Here is a 19711-nt window from a genome sequence, read left to right as displayed (position 1 = left end):
GTCTGCTACAGTGAGTTAAACTACCCCCTTTCGATTCTCTCAGGAGTAATTAGTCGATTGTGGCGGTATTGACATTCCCCCCTACGGTGCTCACTAATCGACACTGGGTGGGTGGGGTTTTGTTGACATTCGTACATGTGCGATTGCCTATGCTAAACGTATGGAGGTCGTCTTTGAGCACAAATCCTCCCTGTCAGTTCCCTTCCCATAATGCCTCTTGCGGAAGCGCAACTGGGACAAGTGACAGGTGAGTGTTATGGCGTCTGTTCAGTTTTTTTCCATGATACGATCGCTATATTTTGTGTGTGCTTGGACAGAATTCCCTCCTCCCTGACCTCCGGTCTTTGGGAGTCTGTGTTTATGCATAATATGTACCCCAAGGACGATCTCTATGAAGAAGAATTAACCAAACCTGAAGAGGTTTTCAATTCTTCGAGAGAGTCGTCCTTGGGGTAGGGCCTCCCGCCTCCCCACAATTCTGTTCACTGATATATTCAGCAGAAGGAATGATGATACGGGTCTAGGAGCTTACCCAGTTGGTGCGCATGCGCAACGGGAGGTAACTCTGTGAGGTAGGGGCCGTATAGTAAATAAAAGAGTTTATTTATTGTACAATCTTTTTATTCAAAAAACATTGATACAACTGTCACAGGACATTTTCAGCTTGGAAAATGCATAATATGTACCCCAAGGACGACTCTCTTCGAAGAATTGAAAACCTCTTCAGGTTTGGTTAAGTTTTGATGGCTACTGTAAGACAGAGATGTGATCCTGTGGTTTTGTTGGTGATGTGTATTTGTATTTTCTGTAAAATTGAACATCTCTGAGTGATCTGTTCCCTCAACTACTGTGTTCCCTGCCATTTCAGAGTGTGCCTGCCGACATTTGCATACACCCGTCAGTCTGTGTGTCTGCTGGAGAAGGTGTCGGTGTGTGTCAGCCGGAATGAACCGGTGCTGCTTGTTGGTGAGACGGGGACAGGCAAAACATCATCCGTCCAGTTCCTGGCTCATCAACTGGGTGAGTAGATCATTGCTACTTGTAACCATCAGGGAGTTTAGTTTAGCCTTGAACAGCAGCCATTATGCTCATGACACACTTCATGGAAGATTACCGTGGAATCCACTGGCATGGGTGTAGGGAAAAATCTGGGATTCACACTCTAGCAGCTGGTACTGACATGGTAGAGAGAGGCAGTGTCTGTGGACACCTAGCCACTATGCAGATTACAGGTAAGACATCTCCCAAGAAAACCAAGCTGGCTGTATGGAGACTTAATGGATCCAGTGATCAGGCTTTATGACCTGTCATCATAATCTAACGGCATGGACTGCACATAATATTCAGGTTCATCTATCCAGCTGGACTGACTCTGTCAGGATATAGCTTGAATATTGCTGCGGCATTATCAAATGAATTACATGTTCATTGGTGTGCCTCGTTCTTCTTGATGCTGATTTTCTGAAATCACCTGATATCCTTGATGCCAATAGGCTGAGTATGGTGATTTGGTTTTCAGGACACAGGCTGCACGTAATCAACCTAAACCAGCAGAGTGACAGCACAGACCTGCTGGGAGGGTAAGCTTGAACACATGTTAGGACTTCTATTGTACGTGCCGTCATACAAGATAAATGATTTAGGCTTTTGGATGGAGATCTTTAATTCTGTATTGTTTTAGTTGAATAGCTGACTGTTACCTGAACGTTAATCTATGTTGTTGATTTGTGTAGTGAGACAACAACTCAAACTTTGACTAAATGCAGACAGACAGTTTACGATAACAATCAACCGAGCTTGGTCTGATAGAGGATGCTTGGTATTTTCGCTGGAGAGAATTCTAAATAAGCTTTTTATACAAATGAATTGTTCCACCAATATCTGTACTTGAGTTGTGCTGACCATATATAATATGGCCTCGTATATGTTTGCAGGTTCAAGCCGGTTGATCTGAAGTTTGTCATCATGCCCTTCAGGGAGGACTTTGAGATGCTTTTCATGAAAACTTTCTCCAGGAAACAAAATACAAGGTTTCTGGGCCACATACAGGTTTGTAGTTGTGATAAAACTAAATTACATCGTATAAAGCTGAAAATATATAATTTCATGGTTTGGTTATTCAAAGTGTGAGTGCCTCTGTTGGCCTGTTAGATAGAGCACCTGCCAGTGAGTGGAAGGTTGGTGGTTCAGTCCCAGTGTTATACTTTAAAATATGGTATGTGTTGTTACCCAGCCTGGTTCTTGAAAATGAATGAGAAAACAATTGTGGGCTTGGAGTTAGTGTGCTATGTTTGATTGCTGTTTCCGTGTAAAAATTGTGGTATTGTTCACCTTATGGCAAATATTCCTTGCAAACTGAAAACTTTAGACATCGATGTTCAACAAGTACATGACAATGAAACTTTCCTAATAATATATTTATAATGGGTATGTACTAATGATATGTATTAGATGATTACACAGTTGTATCTTGTATCTGTCAACCTCCCTCTTCGTTTAACAATTTACAAGGATATCTGGGAGCACTGGGCAAGTTTGTGGTCTTTCAGCCCACTCATTTTTCATGTCACATGATTTGATCCAAGATGTCTGACAGTCAAAATGTACAATCAATAATGAACTATGGTAATCATATAATAAGGACGGTGGGGGTGGCCTAGTGGTTAAAGCTTTCACTCGTCACACCTACGACCCGAGGGTACAAATCCCACCTGGATACAATGGGTGAAGCCCATTTCTGGGGTCCCCCGTCTTGGTATTGCTGGAATATTGATAAAAGCAGCGTAAAACCGCTCACTCACTCATATAATAACATGAATGGTCCCTCTGAGTTCATTGTAGCAGTAATGTCTAGTATATCATGTGTCATTTCCTATGCCAGGATTGTTTCTCTCGGAGAAAGTGGGGTGACTTGCTGACACTGATGGACCACACTCAGAAGTCTGCTGCCAAGAAGTTTGGCAAGGGTAGGACTTTCTCTAAATATGTTCAACATGTGTGAGCTGTTTTTGACCCCCAAAGCACTAGTACACCTGTTTCAAGGCTACCTGTAAATACAAAAGTTGCAGCCACTGCACAAGGGCTCTGTGTCTGTGGGAGTTTACAGTTCATTATGTGTGCTGTAATCTGATAGGTCACAAAGCTTTAAGTGAAGCTTAGAAAATGTCAAGATGGGAATTTGAAGATGAGGCTGTATGCTTTACAGAGTTGTCTCCCTTTTCCAGGACCAGCTTGTGGTGGGCGTTAGTCACAAAGGCACCTTGTTCATATGTATACATGGCAGGGCCATGGGATTGAGGGATTTGTTCATCTGATTCCCCTCTTGGGTGCAGTCTGTGAAGCTCAGATCCAGTGTCTGTAGGTGTAATATTGTTGGAATATTACAAAGTAGGGCAAAACACCATGCTTGTGAATGTGTGTTCCTAAAGTAACTACCTGTTCCACCTTTTGTTTGATTGCTACATTCATCTGACACATCTGTAACAGAAATACTGCTGTAAGTGGTATGTTGAGTCTAACTCCCTGGAAATGTTGTTGTCAAGTTGTGGTGGTTTGTGACAGGTACAGAGCATCACCGAGAGTGGAAGAAGATTGGCCGGCGTCTGCATCAGCTCAAGGTTCAGGTGCAGCAGATAGAGAATGCCCTTGCCTTCTCCTTCATTGAGGTATGTTATCTACTCCATCAATAGTGTGGTTGTTTAACTAAACCAGATTTTGTGTCTGTTGTGCCTACTATTGGTTGTTCTTTTTTAAGGGAACCTTGGTGAAAGCATTGCGTGCTGGAGACTGGGTTCTGCTGGATGAGATCAACCTTGCTGCTGCCGAGACACTGGAGTGTCTCAGTGGTCTGTTGGAGAGTACCTCGGGGTCGGTGGTGCTTACAGAGAGGGGGTGAGTGTCTCTATGGGTTGCTGGAGAGTACCTCAGGGTCAGTGGTGCTTACAGAGGGAGGGTGAGTGCTCTATGGGTTGCTGGAGAGTACCTCAGGGTTGATGGTGCTTACAGAGAGAGAGTGAGTGTCTCTATGGGTTGCTGGAGAGTACCTCGGGGTCAGTGGTGTTTACAGAGGGAGGGTGAGTGTCTCTATGGGTTGCTGGAGAGTACCTCGGGGTCGATGGTGCTTTGGGGTCAGTGGTGCTTACAGAGGGGAGTGAGTGTCTCTATGGGTTGCTAGGTTGGTGAGATGTACCTCGGGGTCAGTGGTGCTTACAGAGAGGGGGTGAGTGTCTCTATGGGTTGCTGGAGAGTACCTCGAGGTCGGTGGTGCTTCCAGAGAGGGGGTGAGTGTCTCTATGGGTTGCTAGAGAGTACCTCGGGGTCAGTGGTGCTTACAGAGAGAGGGTGAGTGTCTCTATGGGTTGCTGGAGAGTACCTCGAGGTCGTTGGTGCTTCCAGAGAGGGGGTGAGTGTCTCTATGGGTTGCTAGAGAGTACCTCAGGGTCAGGGTGGTGCTTCCAGAGAGGGGGTGAGTGTCTCTATGGGTTGCTAGAGAGTACCTCAGGGTCAGTGGTGCTTGCAGAGAGAGGATGAGTGTCTCTATGGGTTGCTGGAGAGTACCTCGAGGTCGTTGGTGCTCACTGGGAATGGAGGGTCTCTGTGGTCTGCTGGAGGGTAGCTCTGGATCAGTGGTGCTCACTTGGAGGGGAGGGTGTCAATGCTCTGCTAGAGGGTAGCTCTGGGTCAGTGGTGCTCACTTGGAGGGGAGGGTCTCCATGTTCCTCTGGAAGGTAGCTCTGGATCAGTGGTGCTCACTTAGAGGGGAGGGTGTCAATGCTCTGCTAGAGGGTAGCTCTGGGTCAGTGGTGCTCACTTGGAGGGGAGGGTCTCCATGTTCCTCTGGAAGGTAGCTCTGGGTCAGTGGTGCTCACTGGGAGGGGTGGGTCTCAGTGGTCTGCTGGAGTGTTCTCATCAGTTTTGGATGACTACTTATATTTAAAAAAAACAACGTACTGTATTAGGCCAACATTAAATATTTCAGCGATGTGGACCCCGTTGTCCGTCACCGTGAGTTCCGTCTCTTCGCCTGCATGAACCCGGCTACTGATGTTGGAAAGAAGGACCTCACTCCTGGCATCAGAAACAGGTGGGTGAGATGAGTAGTTCCCCTTGGCATCATGCCTTACAGACGTGAAACAAATACATAAACTTGCATATTTGACATGAGATCCAGACGTTCCTGGCATGTTGCATGTAATCTGGCTTGAATTGTGTGTTCAAATCCAGATTAGCCCAGTTTTTTGGTATGTGACCACCATACACATGCTTCATCAAAGTAATAATGTCTAATACCTGCTTCACTCCCTGTCAGTGGGACATACCTTTGTTAAAACCAACTGTTTCACCCAAGAAGAATCTTCAAACTAAGTGTTCATGTATGGCTGTCTAGCTGAGTAAATAATAGATAGAAAGGTTTGAACATACTCTAGATGTGTTACATTGAATGATGTACACTTTAATGGGATTTGATTTTGGAAAGCAGCTGGTCTGGAGCAGAATATGTCCCCATGACCAGATGCTTGTATTAGGAACCAACTGATGCAGATCTGATGTTCAGAATGTGTATCTGGGCCCACACATGGTCATTGCTGATGCTACCACCTATTGCCCTGCCTGACTTGGTCATACATAGGCAGATATGATGCTCTTGAAATATTGCTTCATGGCATAAAATAACACTCACTCACTGACTGTCTCTAACCCTCCCCAGGTTCACGGAGCTCTACGTGGATGAGCTGGAGGACACACAGGACCTGAAGATTCTGACCAATGACTATCTCCGTGGTTTGTCGCTGTCCTCCTCACAGGTCGACGGGATTGTCAAGTTCTACCTCACTGTGCGCAATGAGGCGAATAAACCTGATTTCAGGTAACAACCAGAAATATTTACAAACGACTTACTGATGGCACTGGGCATAAACCTCATTTCAGGTAACAACCAGAAGTATTTACATAATTACATATTTGGAATCGGTACATTGTAGTGAGAATATATCAGGTTGTATTTTCTGTTTAATATGTTGCTGTTGTTAATAGGTGGGGACATTCATGATTTTGCTTCTGGTATTATGACATAGCCTGGTGATGTTATGACATAGCCTGGTGATGTTATGACATAGCCTGGTGATGTTATGACATAGCCTGGTGATGTTATGACATAGCCTGGTGATGTTATGGCATAGCCTGGTGATGTTATGACATAGCCTGGTGATGTTATGACATAGCCTGGTGATGTTATGGCATAGCCTGGTGATGTTATGACATAGCCTGGTGATGTTATGGCATAGCCTGGTGATGTTATGACATAGCTTGGTGATGTTATGGCATAGCCTGGTGATGTTATGGCATATCCTGGTGATGTTATGGCATATCCTGGTGATGTTATACCATAGATTTGTGATGTTATTGCATGGCTTGATGTTGTTATTACATATCTGAATGGTATGAAAATAAAACAGCTTGGTGATGTTATTAGATAGCTTGTGATGTTATTACATAGCTGGGTGGTGTTATTAGATAGCTTGTGATGTTATTACATAGGTGGGTGGTGCTATTAGATAGCTTGTGATGTTATTACATAGCTTGGTGGTGTTATCAGATAGCTTGTGATGTTATTACATAGCTTGGTAACTTATGGAAGTCTGATTTGGTCTTGAATTTCAGTTTGCGAACCCTGTGCCGGGCCCTGAAGTTCGCCTCCAGTAACCCGTGTGGCCTTGTAGCACGATCTCTGTATGAGGTATGAGATGCGGGCAAGCTATAACATGACCCTCTTTCTTTTTCCTGTTCCATTAAGTAAATGCATTTTGGACTGGCCAGCTAAGATACTGTCTTGCATTTCATATTATACTCAAAAGAAGTTTTTATCCTCCGCAACAACGAAGTTGCAGGGGGTATAGATACAAGTTCCGTGCGTCCACGCATACGTCACACTTTGTCCAAAGCATATTTCCTAAACTATTCGTGATAGCTTAACCAAACTTGGTACACATGTCAACCATGATCTCAAGATGTGACTTTTGGGGGTTAGACCCCGATGCAAATTTTTATTTTTTGCGGTTTCCATGGAAACATGACTTATGCTGTGACTATGAAGACGTCATCTTGTCCGGAGAAGATCTCCCAAACTATACATGCTAGCTTCATCAAACTGGGTACATATATCAAGCATGATCCCTAGATGTGCCTTTTGGGGGTTAGACCCAGATATGAACTTTATTTTTTGCGGTTTCCATGGTGTTACAGTTAAATAATTGCCGAGACAAAAGGTTTAAGAATCCCCTTTGAACCAGCAAAATATAACACAGACAAGTCTAAAATATTCAATAATATATTGAGCAAACAATGAGCAAGATACAATGAATCACAATACAGATTTCTAGTGCAATGCAATTGAGTCACAAATCTAATGTTTTGAGTCACAAATATAAAATATCAACTCACCATGAGCCTTGGTAATTACAGTGAGATCAGATATCCTAAATGAAGCTTGTTTACAAATGAGAGCAGTCAGGCACAAAGTGTCAGACAATGTTGACAGACAGACGACGGCAGGTGACGGCAGAAAGATGCACTCAACTCCAGTGATATGAAAAGTCACGTGTAATTCTGTGTTAGTCCGTGTGTGATTCCGCAACAAGCAGCCTTTATATATACTGGCACAGAGTCTTGAACATTCTTTATCCACTGAGAACATTCGTGAAACGTGGAACATACGACCAGGAGTCAAAACATAATAAAGCCAAGGGAGGCAACTCTGGAGTGCTGTCCCAAAAGGCGTGCCGCTAAAATAGCTATATATATTGAACATATATGATGCGAAATGCGACCCACAACCCACACTCAAAACTTTAAACATTGTGACTCATGATAACTATCACCTAACCAATGTTATTACAAATTACAAAAAAAACACTCTCGTAACAATGGAAACGTGACTTAGGTTGTGGCTATGAGGATGTCATCTTTGTCTTGTCTTCTAATTTCTAAACTATACATGCTAGCTTCATCAAGCTTGGTACACATATCAAGCATGATCCCTAGATGTGCCTTTTGGGGGTTAGACCCAGATAATAATTTTTGTGGTTTCCATGGAAACATGACTTAGGCTGTGACTATGAGGATGTCATCTTGTTGCATTTCCATGGCAACAAGTTAGGCTTCAACAGAATTTGGTGGTAGTGCTCCTTTCTGGAGCAGATCTTAAAAACCTTTCGATACTCTCCTTCCACTTAGCTGTATACACTCCAAAACATTTGACATAATCATATCTAGTAGACATATTCATAAAGAGTATTTTGCCATTGCGGGGGATATTAATGACTTTGTCTTCTTGTTGTCAACTGGTTCAGTGCTATTAACTCAGATCAAATGAATTAGAGACAATGCTGTGATGTTTGTTGTACCCTTTGTACGGTATGGACCTAGGAGCTCCTACACGTATATTGCCCCCAAAATGCTTGTGAAGGATAATAACTGAGGAGGTTTTTTTTCTAACTTAATGACTAAAAGAAAAGTTTGAAATATAATTCTTCTACAAATTTGTGTTTCAGGGTTTCTGCCTTAGTTTCCTGACCCAGCTGGACCGGTCGTCCCACCCCGTGGTGGAGAAGCTTGTGTGTCAGCATGTAGTAGGGAAGGCCAACATCAAGGCTATTCTCAAACAGCCGCTGCCACAGCCCCACGGTGCCAAACACCTCAAGTTCGAGGGTTACTGGATATCCCAGGGTGCACTGGAGCCTCATGTGCCAGACAATTACATTCTCACACCATCAGTCAGAGAAAACTTGCGAGATTTGGCCCGAGTTATCTCAGCTAGGTAAGAATTGGTGATAATAGAAATTATTAACAACATTGTTCTATAGTACTAAAAATGTTAACAAGTGTAATTTGTCATTATAATTACCACGGCTCCAGATAAGGGCCGTATTGGCGTATGTACGGATAAAAAATATGCACGATACGGTAGGAAGTAATTTAGAAAACGTAGCACATACGCACCACAGCAATGCTGTACGGTCATGGAATCATTTACAGACGTATTTATCTGAAAGAGTGTCGTTTATTGTTTATTGACCTGTTTACACAAGAGTAGTAATGTTGTGGTGCATATATGAAACGAAACACAAGATTACTGATACGCCATTAAATTCCATTCAGTACTCAAAATGTACTCTTAAGTTTATCCAGTACTCCTATATTGAAAATATAAGGAGGACGTACTCCTGATGTTGAAAAATTATCTGGAGCCCTGAATTACCATTAAGCATTATCCATCTTCTTCAGTAACTCATGCTTGTAACAGGAGACAAACAGGATTGAGTGGCCAGGGTGACTGACTTCGATGATGCATTTTATGATATGCCTGTTTGGTAGATTGTTGCTCATGATGTCAATCACTGGATTGTCTGGGCCAGATTCAGTTATGACCTGACCATCATCATTTAAGTCAAGCATTGCCGAATGAGAGGTTAAACTACTACACATGGTGCCGTCTGCTTGTCTCCGCAGCCAGCACCCAGTGCTGCTACAGGGTGAGACGTCGGTGGGGAAGACGAGTCTGATCACGTGGTTGGCACAGTCCAGTGGGAACCAGTGTGTGAGAGTCAACAACCATGAACACACGGACCTGCAGGAGTACGTTGGCTGTTACGCAGCAGATGAGTCTGGCAAACTTGTCTTCAAGGAAGGTGAGGTTCTGTTCGGTATTGTCATGATCCTAGATCTATCTCACAACAATCATGGCCACTTAACTCTCCCTAATGTCTTAATTGTGGATGCAGTGCTGGCAGATATTGTTGCTTGAGCAGTTCTCAAGCATAAATTAGTATGCAAATTTCAACTGTGAGCTTATTAGCTGCAACTGTTGTTAAAAGAAAGAGAAACATTCTGTTACTTGTTGAGGGCATCACTTGCCCATATTGTCCCCACAATAGGCCCCAGTATCTCATGCTTGTTGTAAGAGTTGTCTAAAGAGGGCCGAGTGGTCTGACTTGGAGACTTGGCTGAATGTCTTTGTACACCCTTTGTTTTGTCTGTTGGTGAGCAGTGTCTTTGTCACTTGTTAGTGTTGGTGACAAAGTTTCTCAGTTGTTATCTGTTGGTGAGTTTAGTCAGTTGTTATCTGATGGTGAGTAGTTTTGGTGAGTTTAGTCAGTTGTTATCTGTTGGTTTATGAGTTTAGTCAGTTGTTATCTGTTGGTGAGTTTAGTCAGTTTTTATCTGTTGGTGAGTGTTATTGTTGAGGGTTATCTCTTTGTGACTGTTGCTTCTTAATATTTGTTGTCGATTTCTGTTGGGGACAGTTAGTGACTGCTGTTGCCTGTTGTTGATTGTTGTCTGGTGGGGTCTGTTGTCTTTTTTTTATGGTGAGTGTTACTGTCTGTTGTCTGGTGGTCAGTAGTATTGCCTACTGGTATCTGTCAGTGACAACCGTTTTCTGTGTCAGGTGTCCTGGTGGAGGCGATGAGACAGGGACATTGGATCATCCTCGACGAGCTGAACCTGGCCCCAACTGACGTCCTAGAGGCCCTCAACAGGGTGAGTGCATAGCGGCAGTTGCCATATTCCTTCCCATGTTCATTGGTTAATGTCAGTGTTTATTTATGTCACTACTGGTGGCTATGAATTGTCTCATTTTAAAAGTCTCCAGGATTTACAGTGACGACTGCATCTCTGACTGTCAACAGATCATAAAAGTCTGATTACAAATACTATTTCTTGGTGTTGAAAATTAAATTTGAGTGATTATTGCAGATTGAAAACAAAAGCTGTCTTGTTAGGTCAAACCAGACAGACTGCAGGAGTGTCTTGTGATAACATTCTGCTGTTGTGTTTTCCAAGAAGTTCTGTAGGTGATGTAACACTTTCAATGTTGATTCTTCCCCAGCTGTTGGATGACAACCGAGAACTGTTTATAGCGGAGACCCAGGAGACGGTGAAGGCTCACCCCAAGTTCATGCTGTTCGCTACCCAGAATCCTCCAGGAATGTATGGAGGCAGGAAGGTACGACATGTACAGGATCTGTAACACGTGTTTGTAGCTTGACAGATTTTACTCTCATCTTAACCATTCCAAATGATTTTCTGACATCTGTAGGAATAATGTTTGTAGATGGACTTATGTTAATGTGAGCATACCAATAACAAGATAATGTTTTCTAGATGCTGTCTCGAGCCTTCAGGAATCGTTTCATTGAGCTACACTTCAACGAAATACCAAGCATTGAACTGGAGACGATTCTCCATCAGCGCTGCAGCATCCCACTGTCCTACGACAAACGACTTGTCAAGGTCATGCTGGAGCTTCAGGTAAGACGGCCAGATAAACTAACGGGATTGAATAGATACATTAGTCATTTGCAACTATTGAACTCTGGTCTCACTGCTCGGTAGACATGACTTCTCAGATCGTAAGATCTACCTATTTTGTTCTTATATTTTTTATGAAAGGATCTCAAACTGTGTTAGTTTGGTTTTATGTTCTCAATTCTTTAACATGGCCATGTTGACCATCTGCTTCAGATGAGGCGGCGTGGATCAGGGGTGTTTGCAGGAAAGCAGGGCTTCATGACGTTGAGGGATCTGTTCCGGTGGGCAGAGAGGTACAGCAGTACTGATGTCAAGACAAGTGCCAAGTTCTACGACTGGGACCAGCACCTTGCTGATCATGGTATGACAGTAGCGGCTTTCTCAAATATCAGTTGATGGAAACAATGTAGGAACTAATCTTTGATTTCTGATCATACTGTGTAGATTCTGATAGAGAAATATTGTTGTTTACTGTATGTCTGTCATTAGTACCTAAAACTTGAGGAGAAGATCAATGGGTCCCAGTCCTGATGACTATGAAGTCTACATTTATCAGTAACCTAGTAACAGGGGAGAGCATCGCTGAGCAGTTTCAACAGAAAGGGAGATAAAAGTGTATTGTTCACAATTCCATGTAATTATTTCATTTTCAGGTTGGTATTGACTTAAGAAAAGTGATGAAAGCTGAATATCGAATAAGGATTTCAATATTATACTTTTCTAACATCTAAGTTTCAATAAATTGTCACTCACTGATTTGAAGTTTGTGTAGACCAGTGGTCGAACTGTATGATGTAAATGTCCTCTACATGTCCTCTACATGTCCCCTAGGCCATTTCTTCATCAGATCACACATGTTAATGTCACCTACATCAATTTGAGGAGTGTACATCTAGCCGTCCTGTACATGCCTACATTAGGTCACTGCTCACTCATGTCATATGCTGCCCTGTGCATGTTCTGTAGGCTACATGTTGCTGGCTGGCCGTGTGAGGAAGGCGGACGAGTCTGTTGTTATTCAAGAGGTCCTCAAGAAGCATCTGAAGCGGGATGTCAATTCCAGCCTGCTGTTTGACTTGACTGGCAAGACGTCCACATCAACAGCCCCCTTGTTGAAGGAGGTCACTGACCAATCAGTGGAGGGCTTTCAACACATAGTGTGGACACACAATATGAGAAGACTGGCTGTTCTCATTGGCCAGGCCATCAAGTTCAGGGAGCCTGTCCTGCTGGTCGGAGAAACTGGGTGAGTGTTTCTGTTTGTCTTGTTATAGAGGTTCAAGCATAAACACCAGTGTGGACACTGCAGAAATCCTGCTTGTTTCATCATAAACACACAGACACAGTTGACAACAGTACAAAACCAGTGACATCAGTCAGCGCAAATGTGCAACAAAAGCCCTTGCACTTCTGCTTTCAGCCAACCAGAAACAGTTGTTTATTAGTAGGTCATGGCTTTACTGTTCTTCAATTCACTGAGACAAAATCACAACTTATATAGTCTAACTTCTTTGAGTGGCATTTTAGAAGTTGGGAAGTACAATATAGAACAAACTTTATGGATAATAACTTCTTTTTATTCGTGAGTACCGTTGTCAAGCATAATGGAACATGAAGAAGGGGGAAGTGTATATATACTGGATGTAACAATGTAACATGTAACAATGTTTGATGTGGATGGCTTCGGTGAGCTTGCGTTTAGTGAATATAATAGAGTGGTCTGACATCACCATTCTCTCTAACAAACAAACAGACTTCACTAAACGCAAGGTCACCGAAGCCATCCACATCAAACGCCAAAAGCCCACCATCAACCGAGACCAAGGATACTTCATTCCATCCGCTTATGATGCACTCATCCACCAAGCCCAATCTACTGTATAAACTCTGCTGTATAAACATCTCATTATTTGGACATCATTGGCTTCCACGCCTGTCCTTTGTCTACTCTCTGGCTTCATCAGCTTTCTGCCTAGCCAATTATGTTAATTATGTTGTTTTCTTTGTTACATTGTTACATTGTTACATCCAGTATATATACACTTCCCCCTTCTTCATGTTCTATTACGTTGACAACGGTACAAGAATGTGTATCGAAACGTCGCACTCATGAATAAAAAAGAAGTTGTTATCCATAAAGTTTGTTCTATATTATATAGTCTATCAAATTCCATGGAATCACATGTCCTGAAACCATTGCTGTTTGTATGAGACAACTTACTCAGTAAGATGACTATTGTGTGAATGAAATGGTATAAAAGTATATCTGTGTTGTACTTGGTGCTTACTGGTTGACATGGTGCATATCTTGGCCTCGTTGAAATTTCCTGTTATGTATTTTGTACATATATCCTCCCCAGTTGTGGCAAGACGACAATATGTCAGTTGTATGCAGCCATGAGAGGGCGCCACCTGTACAGTGTTAACTGCCACCTCCACACAGAGAGTGCCGACTTCCTCGGGGGACTAAGGCCAGTTCGTTCTCATGCAGAACAGGTAGGTCATTATTTCTACAAAAGAGGACAGAAAGAATTATTTGTAATGTCTAAACATAAGACTCTGACAAACCCACAGATAATATTTTCACAGTTACTCAGAAAACATTGTTTGAGTTGCTCAGTCTCACAGGCTAACTCCCATAGCTGCTGTATTTGCCTCTCTTCTGACAGACATGTTTTTTCAGGTAGAGGTGACATGTTTTTTAATTGGTGTCTGTGGAGGCACAAGGCATTTCAGTTTGGAGGCTTTATCATTACCCTCTTCACTTCCCATACCTGGTGTCCCCTGCCATGATAGCTGGAATATTGCTACAAGCGGCGTAAAACCCTACTCACTCACTCACTCATCTCATTTGTATTCCAGGATGACCCGAAGGAGATGAAGCTGTTTGAGTGGTTGGATGGCCCGCTGGTGACGGCCATGAAGGAGGGCAGCATGTTCCTCATCGACGAGATTTCCCTGGCAGACGACTCGGTGCTGGAGCGGCTTAACAGTGTGTTGGAGCCAGAGCAGACGCTGCTGCTGGCGGAGAAGGGTGGCGGAGATGGGGGCAGCAACGTGGTGGAGCAAGTCAAGGCGGTAGCAGGATTCCAGGTGTTCGCAACCATGAATCCTGGTGGGGATTTCGGCAAGAAGGAGGTGAGGAAAAATCGTTCTATGTATTGGTAGGTAAAACAGATATGTCAGCCATAGGATTTGGGCAGCATGCTTGTGTTATTTGTATAAAAATTCACAAGTGTAGTGATATAGATTTCACTATGTATTTGAAGTATAGACAGCATTGATGTGACAATGTATGGTACCATCATACCACATACCACATACCTCATGTTTGCTGTAAGAGATCTAAAACGAGACCTTATAGGAACCACATTCTTCAGTAATCTGCATTAAAGTCCAATCTTACATTGTTGTGTGAGATTTGCTGTAATATACTGCTGGTTTAGATCCAATGATTGCATATATAGAAATTTGCTGAAGGAGTTGAACTTCTGAGAAATCGCAAGTATTTGTGTTTAAATCATCTTGGCAAGTTAAGGCATGAAACTTTCTGTGGACAATTCGTTATTGCTTGCAGCAATAGTTATTCTGGCCACTTCATTGATTGCATTCTGTGAAGTTCATCCATATAAATTCCATGACCTAATGTTCTTCCAGCTATTACCTATCAAAGAATTAACAACAAAATATGTGTGTCCTAACAAACATTACCGGCAAATCAATGACTCTTCACCTTGGATGACCCTGGCTTGTTGCAGCTGTCTCCGGCACTACGGAACAGGTTCACTGAGATCTGGTGTCCACCCTCGTGTCAGAGGGACGACCTTGAGGAGATCATTGAACACAACATCCGTGACGGCCTTGTTCTGGGCAACCAACAGGATGGCACCACTGGGTTTGGAGCGGCCATATTAGATTTCATTGAGTGGTTCTCAAATAATGAAATTGGAAAGAAGTAAGTACCACTGTCGTATTGGTGTGAACCATGGAAATGTAGTTGGTTTAGGTGGCAGTATGTTGAGATGAAGAGAAGTATATCGAATGAAAGATTTTATAACATTCATAAGATTTATCATCCAAAACTAGCTTCCAAAGAAGATATCACTTCAATGGTGTCAAGAGATATCTCCAAGGAGATAGGGCTACAGTGCAATTCCATCATTGTGCTTTTCAGAACTTTATGATATCTTCAGTTGTCCTACTGTGATTTCCCAGTCCAATGACTAACCTTGAACTAAATGTATTTTGATGAAGACTGAAAAGATATACTGGGATATAAATACTTGTGACCATATGACGATGATGTCAGTGTTGGATGCTTGTTGGACTCTGTGTTTCGCGTTTTGTGTAAAAAAAGTAATATTTTTAAGTCCATATGCTAATTTGGAGTCAAACTAAAGCCCTTTTTGGAACAAGATGTCCAATAGAAGGTCATACAAAACTGACACACCAGTTTTTGAAACAGAATGATTCAGTATTGATATCAACTTAGACTATTTGGTATGCAGTTTTCACTGGACATGTCTGCTGAATACGGGACCGTTAACCCTCAAAATGTCTGGTCGCAGTCAAACTTTACCAGTCAGTATCTTGTATAAACTAGAGAACAGAAACATGGGAGCTGGCCAGGAGTTACTGACTTCAAAACATAGATGTGTGTGTTTCCATGGTTACTAACTCTTGCCAGTTTTGCCTTGCATCATGCAACAGGTCCACATTACATACACAAGAAAAGACTTTGCACGTTACATTTGTGTTAAAACAATGTCAACATTATTCTCTGTTGTTGTTATGACGTCTTTCTACACCTTCTCAGGTGTACAGTGAGTATTCGAGACATCCTGTCCTGGGTCAACTTCATCAACACCTGTGCCACACCTGATTTTGGGGATGTTTCTATGGAAACCTCAGAAAGTGGCCTTGACCCTGTGAGGGCATACATCCACGGAGCTTGTCTTGTTTTTCTGGACAGTCTAGGAAGTGGTAAGTGGTCATTTACTCTTAGGCTGTATCAGATTAACAACACATAATTATCGCAATATTGTCAGTGGAATATTTCAGGTTTACGTGTTTGGCTCAGGCGTATTTAACCTCTATTTAGACTCATTAAGATCCAGGGTAGAATTGGTCTTCAGTAGCGCATGTTTGTCATTAGAGGCTTACTAATGGGATCGGGTGGTCAGACTCCTGACTTGACTTGGTTGACATGTGTCATGCTGTTGATCCCAATTGTCTGGTCCAGACTTGATTCGATGCTCATGCTGTTGATCACTGGATTGTCTGGTCCAGACTTGTTTATTTACAGACTGTCGCCATATAGATGGAATATTGCTGAGTGCGGCGTAAAACTAAACTCACTCACTCACTAATCTGATAGGGAATCAACAGACCTACAGCATGATAACTAGCTTCCTGCAGTACTTGTACAGTATGTTTTATGTTTATTATGAACTCGAATCATCTGAACCTTGTGGCTGTTCTTTGACCCTTCTCATTATCGTAATCATATTGTTTCAAAATTGCTCAATGTAGTGCTCCCTGTTGCCTCACAGGTACTTCAAGTCACACGGCTGACTTCAGTGTAGAGGTAGCCCGTGACACATGCCTCCAGTATCTCGTCAAGCAGGTCAATTCTTTTGGTGGCCATGATTACAACATGGCTGACTTGCATCTGTGTCTCCAGAAAGAGGCTGCAGGGAAGATGGATGTTGTCAGCACGGATGATGTGTTCTCCATACCTCCCTTCAGCATTCCGAGAGGTATTTACATCACCTGTCTTGTGAATGTTTTACTTAGTGATTCTGTAATCTGTCTGATATCAACGAACATACATCCTTGCATGATTCAGCTTTGTCTTGATTACTAAAGCTGCAATGCATACACTATGAGATGAATTTGGTGTGTAGTGTACAGTAATGAATACAAATATTTATTCATGATTACTTAATGCTTGTCGTAAGAGGCGACTAACAGGATCGGGTGGTCAGGCTCGCTGACTTGGTTGACACATGTCATCGGTTCCCAATTGCGCAGATCGATGCTCATGATGTTGATCACTGGATTGTCTGGTCCAGACTCGATTATTTACAGACTGCCGTCATATAGCTGGGATATTGCTGAGTGCGGCGTAAAACTAAACTCACTCATGTCATGTAATTTCTTAGATGGGAACATTTCAATGAGATTTTCTGTAATGCCCAAAAGCAGTACCAATAGCGGGACCAATAGCCTCCTGACATAAGTTATGCTGCTGCATGGCTGAAGACAGTCCATTTTGCATGTCTCACTTAGATAAACAACAAACAAATTGCAAGTAAAAAGCACTCTCTTAAGACTATTTTGTAAATATCCAGTTCTAGTAAACATCGAATAATGAATTAAATTGATGAAGGAATATGGTTCAATTCACCTAATACATCATAACAGGACCAATGATTATACCACAGTAATAAGGCAGATTGAATGCTTGTGTTTTCTGTCAGGTGACCTTCACCCTGAGTCCAGCACCAAGTATGCCCTGCAGGCACCAACCACCTGCATGAATGCACAGCGGGTTCTGAGGGCACTGCAGTTGCCACGCCCACTGCTTCTGGAGGGGTCACCAGGGGTCGGGAAGACCAGTCTCGTCACCGCAATAGCTCGGTCAGCCGGGCGTGAACTTGTACGCATCAATCTGTCCGAGCAGACGGTGAGTTTCAACATGACTTCATATAGGCCCCATAGGTAGCCCAAACAATGGGCCACCAGTTTTTGTAGAAAAGTAGGTGTATTAAGTAAAACAAAGGATTAGTTGATCACACTTTGTGCCCTCGTTTTTTTACCTCACATCCCAATAATTTGTATCATAAGCAGCCAGGATTGTTTCTTCAGAACATCAATCACTGGATCACTGTTCCATTGTTTAAAGTTTTCAAACCAAGAATCTATAAAACGGTAATCTTTTCCCTGCTCATTGTCTATTGATGCTCCAAGACCAACATGGATGCCTTATGTTGCAGGATGTGACAGGACTTGTTTGGTGCTGACCTGCCTGTGGAGGGTGCAGAAGGGGGGAGGTTTGCATGGAGGGATGGCCCCCTCCTGCAGGCACTGAAGGCGGGTCATTGGGTTGTCCTTGATGAGGTGAGAAGGTCATGTATGTTAACATTAATGTTTACTTAGCAAGTTATGACTGGCTTGACATTAACATGTTTGGTGACTAGATTTTTGATTGTTCAACTGGTCTTAACATGATCTGAGAATGCTTTTGAGTGATCATGAAGATTCACACTCTGTGCTGAAACATGTTCTGGCTAGAGACTTTTGTACCCATATTAATAGATACCATCACACAGTTAGCTGTTTTGATCAAGGAAGTGACATTGAGATTAGGTATAGAAGGATTTGAGGCTGTCGTTGGGTGTTTCAGTTGAACCTGGCCTCCCAGTCCGTGTTGGAGGGGCTTAACGCCTGTCTGGACCACAGAGCCGAGGTGTTCATCCCGGAACTCGGCAAGACTTTCACCATTCAACACGAGCAGACGCGACTGTTTGCCTGTCAGAACCCACTCAGCCAGGGCGGAGGACGGAAGGGGCTGCCTCGCTCATTCCTCAACAGGTTCACTCAGGTGAGTGTTTGGATTCATGTCACATGTCATCTTTGTTGTGAAGCCTTGTTACAGTATGTCTTTGTTTCTATCCATAGTAAACCTGTCTGTCACAGATAAGAGACTATATATATGTTCATAAAAACATCCTACTTGCTCAAGGGCCCAAGGCCAAGTAAATGTAGAAACTCTATTTGCCCAGTCTGATTTTCAACTTGCCTTGCAAAATCAGAGAAAAGATAAAATATTTTACTTGAAACGAAGCATTATGTCATTGAGCCAGGTAGTTACAAATTACTTTCAGTGCACACAATCTATCTTTTATGTTTCAACTGATTATTTTCATACTTGCTCAACACTTCGGGCAAGTCGGGTTTGGAAATCCCGCTCCCCTATCTTGTTGGTTAATTGTCTGTAACAGGTGTATATCTGGTTGTGTGGTGTATGTTACAGGTGTATATCTGGTTGTGTGGTGTATGTTACAGGTGTATATCTGGTTGTGTGGTGTTTGTTACAGGTGTATATCAGGTTGTGTGGTGTATGTTACAGGTGTATATCTGGTTGTGTGGTGTATGTTACAGGTGTATATCTGGTTGTGTGGTGTATGTTACAGGTATACATAGAGCCTCTATCGAGAGGGGATCTGTTGTTTATTACCACGGCCATGTTCCCCGTCATCCCAGAGGAAATCTTGGCAGCCATGGTGGACTTCAACATGGAGGTAAGTTGAAGCACACTGTTGGTGCTACTAATTTACTAGTCCCCCCATCTCCCCCCTAAAATTATGTCACATTGTTTTATGAACTTTAAGGTGGTGCT

The 19711-nt window shown here is 42.8% G+C and overlaps 1 protein-coding gene across 1 annotated transcript in view; it reads left to right on the top strand.

Moving 5' to 3' along the window:
- The window catches only part of LOC124287571 (midasin-like), a 68733-nt gene that overhangs the window by 16032 nt on the left and 32990 nt on the right, over nucleotides 1-19711 (top strand). The window contains 26 exon segments of the mRNA XM_046724060.1: nucleotides 869-1020; nucleotides 1520-1580; nucleotides 1935-2049; nucleotides 2882-2966; nucleotides 3562-3665; nucleotides 3755-3891; nucleotides 4979-5083; nucleotides 5708-5834; nucleotides 5867-5928; nucleotides 6661-6736; nucleotides 8550-8815; nucleotides 9508-9686; nucleotides 10445-10536; nucleotides 10886-11002; nucleotides 11161-11307; nucleotides 11521-11668; nucleotides 12274-12553; nucleotides 13668-13803; nucleotides 14170-14445; nucleotides 15066-15262; nucleotides 16124-16290; nucleotides 16860-17066; nucleotides 17790-17995; nucleotides 18316-18429; nucleotides 18716-18913; nucleotides 19506-19613. Of these exon segments, the coding sequence (XP_046580016.1) occupies nucleotides 869-1020; nucleotides 1520-1580; nucleotides 1935-2049; nucleotides 2882-2966; nucleotides 3562-3665; nucleotides 3755-3891; nucleotides 4979-5083; nucleotides 5708-5834; nucleotides 5867-5928; nucleotides 6661-6736; nucleotides 8550-8815; nucleotides 9508-9686; nucleotides 10445-10536; nucleotides 10886-11002; nucleotides 11161-11307; nucleotides 11521-11668; nucleotides 12274-12553; nucleotides 13668-13803; nucleotides 14170-14445; nucleotides 15066-15262; nucleotides 16124-16290; nucleotides 16860-17066; nucleotides 17790-17995; nucleotides 18316-18429; nucleotides 18716-18913; nucleotides 19506-19613 (3862 nt within the window).

Source organism: Haliotis rubra, unplaced genomic scaffold, assembly GCF_003918875.1.
Source record: "Haliotis rubra isolate DU_JTF1 unplaced genomic scaffold, ASM391887v1 Scf401, whole genome shotgun sequence".
NCBI lineage: Eukaryota > Metazoa > Mollusca > Gastropoda > Lepetellida > Haliotidae > Haliotis > Haliotis rubra.
The sequence above is the reverse complement of the archived record's forward strand: the minus strand, read 5'-3'. Positions and strand labels throughout refer to the sequence as shown.